The sequence below is a fragment of the Panthera leo genome, chromosome A1 (genome assembly GCF_018350215.1).
Source record: "Panthera leo isolate Ple1 chromosome A1, P.leo_Ple1_pat1.1, whole genome shotgun sequence".
In the NCBI taxonomy this organism is placed as follows: Eukaryota; Metazoa; Chordata; class Mammalia; order Carnivora; family Felidae; genus Panthera; species Panthera leo.
Window position 1 is genome coordinate 144,644,115 of NC_056679.1, and position 18,435 is coordinate 144,662,549.

Sequence of the window (18,435 nt, forward strand, 5' to 3'; positions counted from 1 at the left end):
TCAGCACAGAGAGCTTTGTGGGGCTCAAAGTCATGAACTGTGAGATCATGACCTGAGCTGAAGTTAGATGCTTAACTTGACTGAGCCACCTAGGCTCCCCAAGGCTTAAGATTTTTTAAAGCTGATCCAGTGAAAATAGTCTTGGTTTCTGAATTAGTACTTTATTCCTTCTGTGTTGGCCATTGTTTACCACTTTCAGAGAAGTTTTTATAATGATCGTAATCCTTACAAAGTTCAAACTCTTCTAAGAAAAAGGTGGAAATTGAAAAATCTCTTTCTTTTGACATCGAGTAAAATGCTAGAGATGAGCAAAAATTCATTTGAGTCGGTCAGGAGCACTAGATGCTGGGCAATGTCAAAGTTAATGTATATAATAATCATACTCATTGTTCAGAATCATAGCCACCATTTAAGAAACTAAATTGGTCTTGTGTTCTGTTTTGAACTTACAGAGAATTTCTTGGGCAGGGGTGGATGAAGCTGGATAAAAATGAAAGAACACCTTACATTATGAAAACCAGCCAGCACTTCAATGATGTGAGTAGCCATAAAAATAAAATGTGGGCATGTTGTAGGAAGATGAGTCAGGGTCTTAAGACTCCTTCTCTAAAACAGAACTGATGAAATGTTAAAAAAAAAAAAAAAAAGCTTATATCTTCTCTAAGAGCTCCAAGTGTAATAAGTTCCATTTAACTTCCAGACATGAGGTTCACTTTTGGTGGTACCTAAGTCTGGCAAGTGCTCAATAATGCATAGGTCGCTGCTATTATTTTAGCATAATCATCGTTACTTCACGGTCATACACTGACTAGTTCTAACAGCATATGTGTCACTGGTTCCCAGGGGTGCTCATGACAGTAAGGTTGGGTTAGTACAGATCACCCTCATTATTACTGAACATTCAGCACATATGCATTCCAGGCTTGGAAGGGACCCCTTTGAGCATAATTACAGTGTTGCTATAGCTGTGCACACTGCTGACCAGCTGTCAGTCCATCTCCCGGCTGTGCTTTTCTCCAGCAGTAAGATGGCCTTGCTGTTAAACCCACCAACTCCTAACTCCTAACTGGTTCTGTTCTAATCATCTCAGTCCTTTTGCAGAACCACATATGTGGGAGTATCTTCAGGCTTATCTAGGCAAAGGGAAGGCTCCCTTTCCAGTTCTACTAGATTACAGTAAAAGGAATAATGATGATGTTAAAAAAAAAGAAGAAGAAGACTATCAGGATCCCTGTAGGTAAATTAATAAGTCATCCAGAATCAAAATACAAAACAACAACAAATTCCCGAGATGGTATTTTGCACAGAGTACATGCAGACTGCATATACGCTGAGTGAATGTTATCTCATGATGAGCATCCGTGGCCCCGGTGCCTAAAGGACAAGACACATGGCCCCTGTAGGCTACTGTCTGAGAAGCAGAGCCCCTGCTGTAGAAAACAAGCCTGTATTGTCTGTGCCTACATACACTTGGGATATAACGAACAATCAAATCAGAAGTTCATTCCCAGGCTCCAGACTCTCATGTGTCTACCAGGATGGCCACTCATTTTGTGCCTTCAACAGATTGCAAATGAAACTTATCATTCATTGGTACCTCCCAGACCTGCCAAGCCTACTTCTACATCTGATGCTTTATTCTTAGTCTTGGGTAGTGGCCAAGACCACACGCTCACTCATCCAAGCATAGAATCTAGAGGTCATCTTTGACTCCTTCTCTGCTACCCATCCCATCTCGCTCCCCAACATATTAGTGAACCCTAAATCTACATATTTCCCAGACCCTTCTTTTCCCCTTCTTTCCCACTGCCATGACCTTGATTTGATTTTTCATCATTTTCTTCAGGAGCTCCTAACTCACTATCACCCCTGCCATCTCCTTGTCCCCCAAATCCCTTCTTCATACAGTGTCACAGAAGTTACCTTTCTGGAAGACCAATCTAATTATACCATTTGCATAACAAAATTCTGCCAGTGGCTTCCTCTCACCTTCAGCATACAGTCCCAGCTGCTCAACCAGGCCTACAGGAGCCCTGCTTACCTGGCATCTCTGCCTCTCATGGCTTCCTTGTGCTCCTCAGATGCCTGCAAGATCCTCTGTTACACCATGCCTTCTACTTCTGTCCCTTTCCAAATGCTCTTCTCCTTTGATGGAAAGCAGTGGCTAACTCCTGGTCAGCCTATAGGACTCTGTGCAGGCATGACCTCTTTCTGGAAGCCTCCTCTGTACTTGGACAAATGCCCCATGCTACCTCCACGTTCTCAAACCCCTCCATGCAGACCTAGCTTTGCATTTCACTATGTGATATTTACTTGTTTATGTCTGTCTCCCTTCACCTTGCTGCCTAGCTAGGCTCAGTGCCTTGAGATCAGGTATTCTCATTTATTTGGTCCTGTTTTGAGAACCTAAAAGAAGGCCTTGTCCAGGAGCTCAGTACAAAATTTTTTTAATGAATATATACAATGATAATTCTGAGGCACTGTGAGATCTAATATACCTATGGAATGGTCAAAGAATGGGTATACCCACTAGATTAAGTGTATGGATGTAAGTTTACATATCCTATGTTCTCTGTTAGTCATCAGTCCTAAGCTGTTCTTTTCCTTTCCGTATTCTAAATATTGAGCTGCTTCAGCTGCTGCCTCTTTTTCTCTTGGTTTCAATTAATAGAATTACAGTACTTAGCCTTGAAACTGTAAGTCCTATTAACCCTGATGGAAAAAAGTCCAGCGAGATAAAAAGGAATAAATGTTGTCTCTTCCCCTCTCCCTAAATGTGTCTGGCTTCAAAGTGTATTGGGTTAGAATTTGATTTGATTGGGGGTAAATGTGTTTTCTTTCCCGTGATAACTGGGGCTTCCTGGTCCCCACATGTTGGGGGCGAAGGAGCATGTGGAGAGCACCCTCCCCCCAAAAGTGAAACCCGTAATCAGCGAAGATTGCCATTCCTCGAGGGTCAGCTTATTCTATTTCATTTCCTCAATTACTGGAAATAACTCCTTCATCAAAATTACTGATTAAAAAAGTGATCCTTTCCTCCCAACATGTTGATTCCAAACAACCCCTCCTGTTCACTCTGAGGATGAACAGGTTCCCATTAGTTTCTTGTTGTTATTATTACTATACATTTCAGTCTTTTCAGAAGATTGGTATCTAAATACGGACTGTGATCTCCCTGTCCCTCAGCACCCTGCTTTCCTGACATTTCCGTGGGTAAATTAGGCACTTTGCCTGAATGCATTGCTTTGACTCTTGGCTGGTCTCTCTTGGCTTTTCCACTGTCTTAGATGAGCAACCTGGTGGCCTCCCAGATAATGAATTATGCCGATATCAGCTCCCGTGCCAACGCAATAGAGAAGTGGGTGGCAGTGGCGGACATTTGCCGATGCCTGCACAACTACAATGGCGTGCTGGAGATCACCTCGGCCTTAAACCGAAGTGCCATCTATAGGCTGAAGAAAACCTGGGCCAAGGTGTCCAAGCAGGTGAGCACCAGCGTGTGGCACATCCCGCTGCCGAGAGGAGAGGCCAGGAGACAAGAGCCAAGAGAAATATTACTAATGAGGAAATAATTAACTGAATCGAGCAGCTCAGTTGCCAAAGAAAGGTGCCAGTGCGGGTAATTACTGCGTTCTTACCACTTAATTGATTCCACTCATGTGCACTTCTAATTGGTTAATTTAGAAAAGCAAATACAACCCAAAACATTCATTATAACATATTTGGGACAACTTCAAACAGTGTAGTTGACTGGAGTTGTTTCCAAAATTATTTGGAGAACGTACGTTGATTCCAAGTGACAGAGATGTCCTGCAGATCCATTCTTTCTCCCCAAAGCAAGGGTATGAGTGCCTTAGGACCTCAATTTTCACTTTTTTTTTGTTTGTCCTTTATATAGTAAAGTTTTGGCATAATGATTCAGATGTACAGAAAACCCTCTTAATTTTCTTTTAACTGGATTCAGTTTGTTCATTTTCATTTAATATTTTCAATGTGCAAATGAAATCAGTTTCTTCCATGCCCTTTCTCCTGGCTTTCTCCCTGGGTGTTGGTGGGTGTTGGGAAGGGCTCCTCTGGGCTTGAGGGAGGCTGTGTGCACCCACCTATTGTAGCCTTCTGCTAGCCGGTCACTGGGTGCGGGCTGCCTCGAATTGCCTATGTCAGGTATATGTATGGTCTGCCTGATCTGCCCATCAAAGGGGCGCAGCGATTGAGGGCTTAGCTGAGCTCACCTGCCCTTCAGCTCTCACTGGCTCTGCTGGTCCTCTGAAATCGGGTGTGTCCTTCCTTTCCTACAGGGTTCCCTGCCCTTGGTGATCCGTGGTGGGCAGGCTTACTCCTTTATTAGCAGACAGCTACCTTGGGCCTCTCAAAGGGCGTTGGGGGAATTTTCCAGACTCCTCCACATCCTACTGGTGCCAGAGGCAAATTCTTTTTCTGTCAACAAAGCCTGGACCTTGCAAATAAAAGCCACAGCTTCTATAAGTACTGTTTTTAAAAAAACACTTTATATGTTGAGATCATTGTAGGTTCACATACAGTTTGTAAAAGATAATGGAAATCCCCTACACCCTACACCAATTGCCCCCCGATGTAAACTCTTGTGTAAGTATAAACATATCCCACCCACGAGGTTCGCATTGGAAACATCCACTCACCTCATTCAAACCATCAGTTTTACATACACTCATTTGTGTCTGTGTGCATTTACATTTATGCCCTTTTATTACCACAGTAGTCAAGATCAACACAGTTTTGGTACCAGGATCCCCCTGCCACCCTTTTATAGCCATAGCCGCTTCCTCCCTGCCCCTCCCTAACTCCTGGCGACCAAAAATCTGTTTTCCATCTCTATAAAATTTCGTCATTTCAAGAACATTACATAAGTGGAATCATACAGTATATGACATTTTGAGATTGCCTTTTTAAAAACTCCCGTGAGATCCATTCATGGTGTTACATGTATCAGTATTTAGTTTCTTTTTAATGCTAAGTGGTACTCATGGTATAAATACAGGACGTTTTAGCCATTCACCCCTTGAAGAACATCTGGATTGTTTTCGGGTTGGGGCTATTACAAATAAAACTGCTGTGCACATTCATGTATAGGTTTTGTGTGACTATAACTTTTTGTTTCTCTGGGATAAATGCCTAAGAGTGCAGTTGCTGGATCATATGGTTATTGTGCGTTTAGTTTTATAAGAAACTGTCAAATTCTTTTCCAGAGTGGCTGTGCCACTTTATACTTCTATCGGCCAAGTATGAGTGAGCTAGTTTCTCCAAATTCTTGCCCACATTTGCTGTTATCACAGTTTTTTTATTTTAGCCCTTTTGATATCTCATTATTGTTTTAATTTGCATTTTCCTAATGGCTAATGTTGTTAAACATCTTTTCATATGCTAGTTTACCATCTGTTTATTCTCTTCAATGAAATGTCTGCAGCTTATTTTTTAATTGGATTTTTTTCTCACCTTTGAGATCTGAGAGTTCTTTCTCTATTCCTCCCACTTTATCCTTCCGTTTCAAAATTATTTTAGCTACACTAGGTGCTATGACTTTCCATATAAATTTTAGTAAAAAAAATTATGTCTAAAAAAACTGTATTGAGATTTTTTAATGTTTATTTATTTTGAGAGAGAAAGAGTGAGATCAAGTATGGGAGGGGCAGAGAGAGAGGGAGGGAAAGAATCCCAAGCAGGCTCCACCCTGTCTGCACAGAGCCCAGTTCATGAACCGTGAGATCGTGATCTGAGCCAAAATCAAGAGTCAGACACTTAATCACCTGTGCCACCCAGTGCCCCTTTATTGACATTTTTATTGAAATTTCATTAAACCAATGTTGAGTCTTATTACTATGTTGAATTTTCCAGTCCACAAACACAGTATGTTTCTCCATTTCTTAGGCTTTCTTAAACCAGCATTTTGAAATTTTCAGCATGCAAGTCCTGTATATGTTTTGTTAGATTTATACCTAAATATTTCATTTTCTGTGGGGAAATTTTAAATATTACTGTGGTTTTATTTTTGGTTTCCACATGTTCATTGTTAGTATATACAAATGTGATTTTTTTTTTTTTTTTTTTTTTTTTTTATGTTGGTGATGTATCTGCAACCTTGCTAAACTCACTAATTAGTCTTAGGAGCTTTTTTGTAGATGCCTTCAGATTTTCTATATAGACAATTGTCACTTGTAAATAGGATCTGTCTTATTTCTTTCTTTCTAATTCATATGCCTTTTATTTCCTTTTCTTGCCTTATTGCTCTGGCTAAACTTCCAATACTATGTTGAATTAGGGTGGTGAGAAAAGACATACTTTTCCTTGTCTTCATCCTTGTGGGGAAAACATTCAGTTTTTCACCATTATAGATAATGCTAGCTGTAGGTGTTTTGTAAATGCTTTTTATAAAATTGAGGAAACTATCCTCTCTTCCTAGTTTTTTTGAGAGATTTCTGTTATGATGGGTGTTGAAATACTGTTTTTAAAATGGGTTTCAGACAGCTGTATCAGAATCGAAAAGCTGGACACTGATGCCCTTGTTGTGGCTAGCTTTTGCCTCCCCCTAAGACAATGTTGGCCTCAGCCATTGGGCATTAGACACAAAGAGCGTATTATCCTGTCACACACATTGTCACATTTCCTCGAGGTCAGTAAGTCACTCCTCTGCCTTCTCTTTCATTCACTTTCCCCTATTTATTTTTCATCTGAAGTTGGTATCAAGGGATTCTTAAATCTTCTTTAAGAAAACATTAGGCCTGTGATTCAGCAGTGGCCCTACTAGGTATTTACCCAAAGGATACAAAAATACTGCTTCGGAGGGATACATACACTCGGATGTTTATGGCAGCATTTATCTACAATAGCCAAATTATGGAAAGAGCCCAAATGTCCATCAACTGATGAATAGAAAAAGAAGATGTGGTATATTTGTATATAATAGAATATTAGCCATAGAAAAGAATGGAATGTTGCCATTTGCAAGACATGGGTGGAGCTAGAGAGTATTATGCCAAGCAAAATAAGTCAGTCAGAGAAAGACAAATACTGAATGATTTCACTCATATGTGGAATTTAAGAAACAAAACAGATGAATATGGGGAGGGGGCGGGAAGAGAAAGGCAAAGAGAAAACAGACTAAACTACAGAAAACAAACCGAGAGGGTTACTGGAGAGAAGGTGGGCGGGGTGGGGGTGGGTTAAACGGGTGATGGGTATTAAGGAGGGCACTTGTGATGAGCACTGGGTGTTGTGTATAAGTGATGAATCACTGAATTCTACCTCTGAAACTGATATTATACTTTACGTTAACTAACTGGAATTTAAAAACTTGAGAGAAAAAGAAGGAAACGCTAGGCCTTCCCCATAGTTGACTTAAGTGATATTTATGTGTTTGACAGGATGCAGCTTCAGGGATAATGGACTAAGGAATAGGGGTGATAAGACTAATATTAAAATCTTTTTTTTTTTTTTCAAATTTGAATGTACTACCTGTAGGGGCATTAAATAGGCATAAAAGATTAAATACCATTTCAATCACATATATATGTATCATCTAAAAGGGCTTTAGGATGGGTGATGGACTATCCTCTGGGGCCCAGGACCTCAGTCTAGTCACAACAGGTAGTGCCTGGTTGCAGATATGCCGTGCTCCAGATGCTCTCATCATACTGTCTGCTCTGTAGCTGTCTCTTCTTCAGATCTGAGTCCAGTCTGGGCGACATTCAGAAGGCCTGGTAAATGTGCACTATGAAGCCCACTGAATCTGGTCTGTGGCTATAGGACAGACTATATTTCTGCAGCTTCTTTCACCCAAGGCCAGCTCTGGGCCAGGCAGGAGGCCTGCCCAGCCCAGCCCAGCCCCCTCCTATCCCTCCACCCCTGCCCAGACCTTGCTGGCTGTCCTCTTTCAGAGTCCTCAGGAAGCAGGATGAGGAAGGCAGCCCTTTGAGTCATTCTGAAAGCTCTCCTGAAGCGTGCAGCTCCTCCCCAGACTGAGGCAGAGTCATCTGAGGAGTCCCAGCCTGGGCATTCCAAGTGTCCCTGCTCCCTTGCCTGGGCATGGGTGTTACCAGGGGTGGGTCATCACCCCCAAGGGCCACCCTACCATTCTCCCATGTCCGTGGAAGAGACTCCAGATCGATGTCGACAACAGTTTTATTTCTTGGCAAACATCAGTTATACTTCTCTAACAAGTTGATGACTATGATCACAAAACAAGGGGTTTATAGTAGAAGATAGCCAAGCAACCAAGTCTGTGTTTTGATAATTTGGAAATTAACACGCAGAAAGATTCACCCTGAAAACCACCTGACATGAGACCTCTCCTTTAAGGTTCCCTAATTCAACAGTGCTTTGTCAATTCTTTAAATCCCTGTTTCTTGTGCCATTGCAATTTTTTTCTATGGATTTTCCTCTTTTTGGCTAAATGAGCAGTGTAGTCATTTTCTCTTCTCCACATGTTATTTTTTTTAACATGAAATTTAACCATAATGCCCCATGTCTGTCACATGACAACAGTCTGACAAAGGTGTCAGCCCCAGCCACTGTAGAAGGGAATTGAGCATCTTTTGGTAACCCTACCTGTCTTGTCAAAACATAGGAAAATTTTCATGACATACTAATTTATTTGTTTCTTTCTAGACAAAAGCTCTAATGGACAAACTTCAGAAGACTGTTTCATCTGAAGGAAGATTTAAAAATCTCAGAGAAACCCTTAAAAAGTATGTTTACTTTAATTATTAAGTTATTCATAATGCAAAAATATATTTAAATAATGTTTACAATATACACATAGTGGCCTGCCTCCTACTTTGCTTTGAAAAGAAAAACAAATGGGAAATAACTTCCATCATCTAGATATTTTCCTAATTTTTCTTTTCATTTGAAATACTATGCATACAGTGTCTTGTGGATATACTCATGGCATGTAGACTGTCCCAAGCAAGAAGAAAACATCGCCAGCTTTTACTCTAAAATCAAACATGTTTTACTATAAGAAGTTTCTTGGTTTGATATTTGTTAATCTAAGCACAGCACATGATTTTTTGTGACTTTTCAAAAATATTCTAGGACCTATTAATTATTGTTATGTATTTGTGGCCTTTTATTGCCGGGTCATTACTGTCTCCTGAGACAGACCGAGAGAGAGAGAGAGAGAGAGAATAGAACCTGTTCTCCTGCAGCTGGGTTTTCTTATGATCTACTGCACATACTTGACTTGCTCTGGAAAACGTTAGTCCTGTGATGCCATGAGCAAGCAGAAGACTTGTAGGAACAACAACAGCAGTAGAAGAACTACACCAGATCCTTACTCCATGACAGACGCCATGCATAGTGCTCCATGCGTCTTATTTAAGCCTGACAGTGAACTAAAGAGATAAGTTTTATTGTCTCCATTTTACAGATGAGGAGACTGTGGTTCATAGAGGTTGACCAGCATCACTCAGTACGTGGTCATACTGGGACTCAGACCCAGTTGTCTCTAGTCCAAAAGTCCATGGCCTCACTCTTGACTCTGAGAAGACCAAGTGCACCCCCCTCAAAAACCAAACACAAGGCATCTATGTAGTGTGCGGTCGTGATATTAATTAAGTCTATACCTTCCAAAACACTGAAATACTAACTAAATCAGAACGCAAGCTTTACAAGCTCTAATCACATTGATTTTTATACCCAGTTCTTTAAAGTTTCCTGTTTACACTCTAAGGAGGTGAGGGCTCAGGGGGTTCCTACATGCTCATACGGCTAGTTTCCAAGTACTGCCAGCACCTGTTTTGTATTTGTCTGTAAGGCATCCTGTTGTTTGAACGCGCCATTGTCTCAAACACATTGTAAAGTATGGGCTGTAATTTTCTATTATAGTCTATTGTGAGATGTATTTAAAACTCTTAATATCAGGAGACTGCTTCTGAAGATGGGATTAAAAGACTTTATTCTTCAGGATTGAAGCAGTATATTACATCCTGTTAAACAGGGGAGGGAATTCGATATTTCTGTGAATGAGCTTGAGAACAGTGTTCCTTGGTTTTGCAGCTGTAACCCCCCAGCTGTTCCTTATCTGGGGATGTACCTGACAGACCTAGCATTTATTGAAGAAGGAACACCAAACTTTACTGAGGAAGGCCTTGTCAATTTCTCCAAAATGAGAATGGTAGGTAGTAATTTCATAATCAGCCTATTTTGATGACTTCAATGGCTTATAGAGAAGAGGGAGGCTAAGTCATGGAGGTTACTGTTTGCATTTTCATTTTGAGGTGAAAGAGTTGGGGGCCATCAGGTTTAATACATGATGTGGCTGATTGTCAGCAGGGGTGTTGCAGCTTGCATTCTGGGCAAAGGGGTGGGGAATAACTCCAGGGATGACTCTCTAAGATGGAGCAGTGATAGGTGCTGAAAGCTTTGTGCTGGACAACCAGGTTCTGAGCACCAAGTTAGAAGCAAGGAGCCCAGGAAAATAACACCCAGAGTTTACCACCTGAGGTAAACCACCTGCTGAACCTGAGGTCACCCGGTGCTACCTGTTCTTCTGATTGTGAATGCAATATCTTCTTGCTGTTTACATTTCATGTGACTCTTTGAAGGGCAAGAAACCCCTGGGCATAGAGAATGATAGGGCACGGCTCCAACACTTCACTGGAGAAAATGCCTGACTGCTTGTGGATTGGGCCCAGAAGAATGTGATGCAATCCTTTTGCTTTGCTTTTGTTGTTATTGTTTCTTTATTAGATATCACACATCATCAGAGAGATACGCCAGTTCCAGCAGACTTGCTATCGAATAGACCATCAGTCAAAGGTAATATTGTGTGGTTGTTAAGGGAATTAATAAATAGAAAAGCGGAAATTAATGAATTAGAAACAGTGGTAAAGTTGATCAATAATACCAAAAGCTGACTCACAGGAAAGACCAATAAAACAGACAAATCTTTGGCAACTCTGAGAAAGAAGAAGGAAGGAAGGATAGAAAGAGGAAAAGAGAGAGACAGAGAAAGAAAGCAGGCAAAAAGAACACCCAATTTATCAAGTTCTAGCAATTGTATATTTTATATTTCTCATTAATGTGTCTACACCACCACCCTGGTCCAAGCTACCAATATCTGTTACTTGGTCTACTTGCATTCACTCTAGGATGTAAAGTCCATTCTACAAATTACAGTCAGATAGAACTCTCTGAAACACAAGGTAAAAATATGTTTGTCCCTTGCATAAAATATTTTATAGGTTTTTCATTGCTCTTAGGATAAAGAAAGAAAAGGTCTAGATGTGTCCAAGAAGTGTTACATTACATGGCCCCTATTCATCTTTCAAGACCCGTCTCACTTTATAGACCCGCTTTCTTTCTCTATCCCAGCCACAGCTGGTCTTCCCTTCCCTTTCCTTTTTTCATTTTTAATAGATATTATTTTTTAGAATCATTTTAGCTTTACAGAAAAATAGTACAGAAGATTCCCATATAACTCAAAGCCAGTTTTTCCTTATTATTTTATAGAACTTGACAGACTTATCCTGAAACCCATAAGGAAGCTTAGGAAAAAAAAAAAACAGACAAGGATTTTTTGAAAAATAAGAAGAATAAGAAAGAGCTTTCCCTACCAGATACAGACACATGTCTTAAAACTATAGTGAATAGAACAGGACTATATTGGTGCAGGAATACAAATTCAGTGGAGTGGGATACAGTCAAGATGGAGATTTGTCTCTATGAAAATCTAATATGGAATAAAGGAGGCATTTACAGAAAGTGCCAGAAAGAAATTGACCATTCAAGTAAATGGAATAGGAATTTTGGCTCTCCATCTGCTACCATTCACACACACACAAAATCCAGATGAGCTCATTATCTAAATGTAAAAAGAAATATTAAATTATGTGAATAAAATATAGGACAAAATATTCATGACCTGTAGATTAGAAACACCTTCTTAAGCATTGAATGTAAGAGCTGCAAAAGACAAGATTGGTTAAGCTTGCTGCATCAAAATTAAAAACTTCTATGTGACAAAAGGAAATTATTTTAAAAAGCAAAAATAAAACCAGTAGAGGAGGAGATGATATTTTATAACAGGTAAAAGAGACAGAATAAAAGTATTCTTATTCGTCTTTAAGAAAAGTATAAACAACTCAGTAGAAAGATAGGCAAAGCTATGAACAGGTGAGGTAACTCACAGAATAAGAACAAAAATGGCCAGTAAATATTTGAAAAATGTTCGGCTTCACTGGTGAGAAGGAAGAGAAATGCAAATTATACTGAGGCATCATTTTCACAAATTTTAGAATATTGGTAATATCAAACATTAGTTACAGTGTGTGATACCAGGTACTCTCATATACTATAAGTACAGCAATTTGAGAGGTTAGTTTACATCATATTTTAAAATTAAAAATTGACGAACTGAGCAACCAGACTTCTCCTACATTGCCGGTGAGAAGAACATGGTTCATCTACTTTGGAAAACTGTGTTGTGTGGATATTTCTTAAAACATTAAATATGCATCTACGTTAGGACCCAGGAATTCCTCTCCTAGGCGTTTATCCAAATGAAAACATGCTCATTGAAAGTCTTGTATAAGATGTTCGTAGCGTTTCTTAATAATAGCCAAAAATTGGAAATAGCCTAGGTGTCCACAAACAGATGAACTGCTAAACGAACGTGGTGTATCTACACCATGCAGCACTGCTCAGCAGTGACAGGACAGACTAATGATACACGCCACAGCATGGATGGACCTCAAAACACTATGCTGAGTGAAAGGAGCTGGACACCAAGCACACACTTACCTCAAATTCTAGAGTCAACAAAACTAATACCTGGTAACAGAAGTCCTAGCGGTGGCTGCTTCTGGGAGCAGATTGACTGGGAAGCTGAAAGAGGGAACTTCGTGGGGTAGCGGGAGTGTCCTGTATTGTGATATATATGCTAGAACCAATCAGACTATTAATTTTACTTATGTAAGTCATATCAGTAAAATTAAAGAAATATTTCCACGGAAATACTCCAGGCCCCAACATTTTTATCTTAGTGTCATTTCATTTCATTTCATTTTGTCTGTCCCAAAGGAATATTCCTGAGTGAGCACAGGAAACGTGCTAAGGAGGATTTCACTATATTTCACTGTCACATTGGGTAATAGTGGGATACTGACAGCAGCTAAACACCCATCAATAAGAGATCGTTCAATAACCTCTGATCACAGGTTAATACTGTATAGCAGTTAACATTCTGTGTACTGACATTCTGTGTAATCAGGGCTCTCCAGGACTTACAGTGAAGAGATGAAACCAGAAGAAGATGTACAGTAGGATACCACTAATAAGAGAAAAAAGATTTCTATTAAGTACATTGAATATCTAGAAAGATAGGACCCTCTGGAGGATACAAACCACATGATAGCAGTGGTGCCTGCGGTTAGCTGGGAGAGGACTGGAAATGTGTGATTGTTTTTGGGTTTTTTTTTACAATGAGAAAATATTCATGATTCTTAAGAAGTTACATAACATTTTTTAAGTGTCTAAGAGAAAATGTTTAATTGTGTCAGATTCCATTCAGAAAATGTGAGTAGTGGAGTTCTGTAAGAACCAAAAGCTCGGATTTCCCTGTTCCTCCAGGTGACTCAGTACCTGCTTGACAAAGCCCTCATCATAGATGAAGATACGCTGTATGAACTGTCACTAAAAATTGAACCTCGGCTCCCTGCTTGAAGATCTGGCCTTGCCCCTGACTCCGTAGAATTCTCATGGAAAGTGGGATGGACAGAACTGAGCCATGCATGCCATGCCTCCCACCGTGCAGTGTGGACCAGGGATAGAGACAAAGCCAGTCTCCTTTGTCCACTGAAGAAGATGGAACCCAACTGGAATTCTGTCTCCAGCCAGGGAAGCCCAGCTGTTTGGGGTCAAAGACAGATGCTTCAGACTTGGGTGGGAAGGTGAAAAGACTGATCCTTAGCAAAGCTGATGGTACATTTTTCATAAGGGAATGTAATATAGGAGATGCTGGTAGCCATTGTAATGAAGCAGGTAAGAAGGTAGATTTCAAAGTTTGCCCGTGTTCTGTTAGAACTCGGGGACAAAGATCTGTGGAAAAAGGCCTGAGCTGCTTGTCTGGCACTTTACTGGCTTGGGTACAACTACCAACTTTCTCCTAGGGTTTAACTGCTTCTGTTATGTTTTCTTTGTTATAAGCTTCCAGAAAAGCTGAGGCTTCCTCTTCAGGGATGGACCACCACACGAGCAATTTCAGTGTACAAGCATGTGCATGGTTTTCAGTGCATTCTAAATATTTACATTGGAGGGATGGCATGTTCTGAAACTGCTTTTTTGGTTTTTAGGCAACAGGATAGGAAAGACGTGATGAAAGTCAAGTGAATGCAACTTAAAAAAAAAAAACAACAAAAAACAACTCAATAGGCTTTGCCCGTGGTTCCTGCCTGGCAGCTGACTTCAGGTGGGGCAGGGCTTCCTCCCGGGGCTGTGGTGCCCAAGAAGCCAGTGCCCTCAGAGAGGCAGGTGTGGAGTTTGCAAAAAGGTGCCTGCACACCTCCCCAAGAACGCTGTGGGATAGGACAGAGGGCCACCAAGCGCTGTGGGGGTTTTAGGCTGAGCGATCAGATATCCTTGAAAATTATCACCTTGCTGTGCTTGTTCCCCACCACCCTCCCCGCAGTAATGTGGGGACTTTTTCTGATTTATACAAACCATTTTTTGGCTCACTATGAATACTGGCTGTGTTTTTAAAACGTTGTTTAATGGGATCTTCTTTTTAAAACCCACACTTCTGTGTGCTGTTGGTAGAAGTTCTTCCCCGGTCATCTTTGTTTTTAACTTTAGGGATATTTATGACTGAAAGTACTGGAAGTGTATGGGAAATGGGACCAACCACTCAACAGCTCTTATATCAGAAAACTAAGGGCAGGACTTAGTTCTTCTGTCGTGTGCTGGGGAAGTGACCTTACTCTTCCCAGGATTGTTGGTTGTTGAAGAAATAGGGCTATCTCATGTTTACCTCCCTCTTCTCTTCTCAGGGAGATCTCTGCTTTAAAAGAAGAAAAGAGAAAAAGATACAGAGTTATTGTTACCTGAGCCTATTGCACCTGACATTTTCTCTTAGAGGCATGAAGTATGTTAATGCTGACCATGAAAAAACTGATCTATCTAGCTGCTTTCCTTCCTTCTTTGCACTTTAATTATGTTGTTATAACTGATGGCTGACTAATAAATTCAACTTGCTGGCTCATAAGACCCAGTGGAAATTCTAGCCTTCATAATGTACCATAGAGGTGGAGAATGTATATTTTTCCTGCATGGTAAGCGCCATCTCTGTACATAGCTCTATAGTGAAATACCAAGTAAGCAAAAGAAAATATTTATAATATTTGAAGACCATTCCAAAAATATTTTCAATAGCTCATATTAGCCAACAGTGTAGCACTAAACCCAAGGAGGGTTATTTATGGATGCTTTATTTTTCTTTTTTTGAAAAGCTGCTTGTCTGTTCTCTTTAGTTTCAAATAAGAGGTTGATGCACCTTGATGCATGATAAGCATGGGTTGTTTGGATCCTAACAATGCATATCTTGCAATTTATTTCTCAGTGTTCAAAAACTGAGCATTCGAACTAATACATGTCAGTTGCACCAAGCACCTCAAAGTCTTGCAGAAGAAAAGGAAAATAAAGGTTAACTTTCTTGGCTCAAAACCAGTCTTGGAAGGTGGACTAAACCAGGAAAAATCCGTGACAGGACCACACGCATAGTAGTTTCAGGCAAAACAACATGTGGAAACGTCCATGCGGTCTGCTTTGAGGTCCCCAGAGTCTTCCAGAGGGGAAGAGGTCACTCTGTGTGCACTTCCCCGGGGAAGTTTGGACCCTTATTTCCCTGACCCAGATGTTCCTGAGGCACTGCAGCCAATCTTACTAAAAAAAATGGGAGCTAGAGGAATTTCCAAAGGCTCCTCCCCTTTTGGAGAGCTGTGGTTTCCTCAACGAATGACAAAGCTTTCTCGCCTATTTCCTGCAGAATGTTGGAAGCGCCCCCTAGTGGTCATCCACGGGCACTGTCAACTGCTATGGTGACCCTTAGCGTTTTACTGAGTTATGCGTCCTTCCTGCTTTCTGGAGTCTGAAGCCTTTGCTGGAGCTGCGAAAGTGAGGACTCCACCTCCAAGGAGCTCCTTTTCATGACCTGTACCATTTCTGGACCATCTGGGAAAAGAACGTGCATTTTAAAAACCTCACTTTGGTCACGTTTAAAATCCCCAAGAGCAGTTTGCAGTGCTTCTTCCGATTGTTAAAGCACTCATCCTCTTCTGCCTTGCAAGCTTTGTATTTATTGTTAGAGTGTGCACTCCCAGCTGTGTCTGCCTATATTCCATTATATGAGACCCATTTCTAAGAGTAGAAGGCAGGTCAGCCTCTCACAACCAAATAGCAAACCCTTGAATTGTTACCAAATTAACCTAGAAAATCAGAAGTAAAAGCCAATTTCATGCTTTCAGATGAATACCCACATTTTGTACTGTCTATGAAATTATCTTGGGGCTTTTAGGGGATGCCTTCGGTTATTAACTAAGACATCCACTTTTGCTGCAGGGACAAATCTCTTACTTAAGCCAGTATATTATGTGACAGACTTAGGCATGAAGTAGAACATTGTCACTTGTCCTTAGTGTTTCTCTGAAGGAATTTAAAGGGAGAATTTTAAACTACTGTTGCAATAGTTTTGAGTGGCTCTCACACAAAGCCCCCATTACTTTGTTAGATTTCATACATGTTAAAGTACTGCTTAAAAACAAATGAAACTCATAGATACTGAATAACTTGGAAGAGAAAAATCCATCACATTCCAATTTGGAGTATATGATGAGGGACCAGTTCCTCTTCTCTCACAAAACTTTGGGTTGGTAATGACTGGGCCACTTTTAAATTCTTAACTGAAAAGAGTAATACAATAGAGGGGTTATTCCACCCCCCTGCCAAATCAATGTTTATTTTAAAATAGAGGATTTTATTTAGATTTCTTTTCAAAGTTTGATTTTATCCCCCCTGAAAAAATGATTCTCTTTGCTTTAAATATTTTTTTAATCTAACCTGTGAAGTTTCCCATTTTTACTACTTTTGAAGTGGGGTATATTATATATGGGATATATATTATGTGGGATAAATAATACATTATTTATGACTAAAGAATAGAGCCAGAACAGAGCCAGGCTAATGCCCACAGCCAGAAGGAATAAATGAACAAGATTCATTTTCATTTCAATAAGATACCAGACTGTAAGTTTAGATAATGACTGATTACAGATGCCACTACATGAATCCTGATAAGACTTGGGTCAATGAAATCTAATCATAGTGTCATTTTTCCATGGCTGTGAGTAACTTAAAATTAAGGCAGGGCAAAGCTAAAGTAGAAAACCATTTTGTTGTACGTATAAACACATGGATGATTCAGAAAAGTATTCATCTTGGCTACCACACAGCATGACATTAACATTAGGTTGATTGTACTTGACCTCATCTGCTCAAGAAAAAGAATAGTTCTACTTGATATTGAACCAGTGTCTTTTGCACAGCCCATTTTGTCTATCCCTAGAAAGTCAGTAGTAAAAGAGCTGGACGAGGTGCCCTAGCCCTGAGTCCTAGGCCCAGATCTACATCTGCAAGCTGGGCGACCTTAGGCCAGCGCCGAAGCCTTCTTGAGCCTCAGTTTCCTCATCTGCAAAATGAGCTAAGAGTGAATCCTGTGCTGCCTACCTCACAGGGCTGTCATCAGGACAAAATGGGTTCGACTGTAATCTGTAAAGTGCTGTCCAAATGTGAGGCAACATGATTACCATCCTCATCTCTCTTTGGCAAAGAATTATTTAAATGTATTTCTTATTTGTGTGTGCAAGCGTGATGGACAGACCCATGTGTTACTTTGAGAAGTGTATTGTTTGTGTCCAGTAACTTTGCAAATCTGCTGCCATTTGTGATTCTAACAGAGGGGTTTGTGATGTGTCCTAACACTTGCCAGGTGGGGTGTGGGTTACACCTATATGCAAATTAAATTTCGCCTTTCTTGATTCTCAAAAATCTCATGAGTCTCTTCATTTGATTCTTTTTGCATTTTTCTACCTAGTCTTCTTTGTAGCAATGTGCTTCTTCAGATATTCTTTTACTTCTAAAGTTCAGGAGAAAATAAAGTTTGGAAGAAGCCCATGTTGTAGGCACTAAAATATCGGAGAATTAAAGGGAACCTCAGAAAAAATATCAAGGGCCATCGGGCCCCATTGTCTTTCCAGTGCTTGAAGCTTTCCTGTGATACCCACAGCTCATGTTTGACCACCTTTGTCCACCCCCAGACACAAAGAACTCATTACTTGCCAAACAGCTCTGTTCATTTAATGGCAACTCAACGTTCATGAACAGACTGGGTGTTCAGGTGGACCTAGCCCA

The 18,435-nt window shown here is 40.4% G+C and overlaps 1 protein-coding gene across 2 annotated transcripts in view; it reads left to right on the forward strand.

The window, feature by feature from the left end:
• RASGRF2 (Ras protein specific guanine nucleotide releasing factor 2) overlaps positions 1 to 18,047 on the forward strand; it is a 245,682-nt gene extending 227,635 nt beyond the window's left edge. For both annotated transcript variants that reach the window (XM_042942438.1, XM_042942446.1), the window contains exons 22-27: positions 453 to 537; positions 3,288 to 3,485; positions 8,641 to 8,720; positions 10,033 to 10,150; positions 10,726 to 10,794; positions 13,606 to 18,047. In XM_042942438.1, coding sequence (XP_042798372.1) covers positions 453 to 537; positions 3,288 to 3,485; positions 8,641 to 8,720; positions 10,033 to 10,150; positions 10,726 to 10,794; positions 13,606 to 13,698 — 643 coding nt within the window. In that variant the 3' untranslated portion in view covers positions 13,699 to 18,047. The remainder of the gene's footprint in view (positions 1 to 452; positions 538 to 3,287; positions 3,486 to 8,640; positions 8,721 to 10,032; positions 10,151 to 10,725; positions 10,795 to 13,605) is intronic.
• Positions 18,048 to 18,435: the final 388 nt, after the last annotated feature.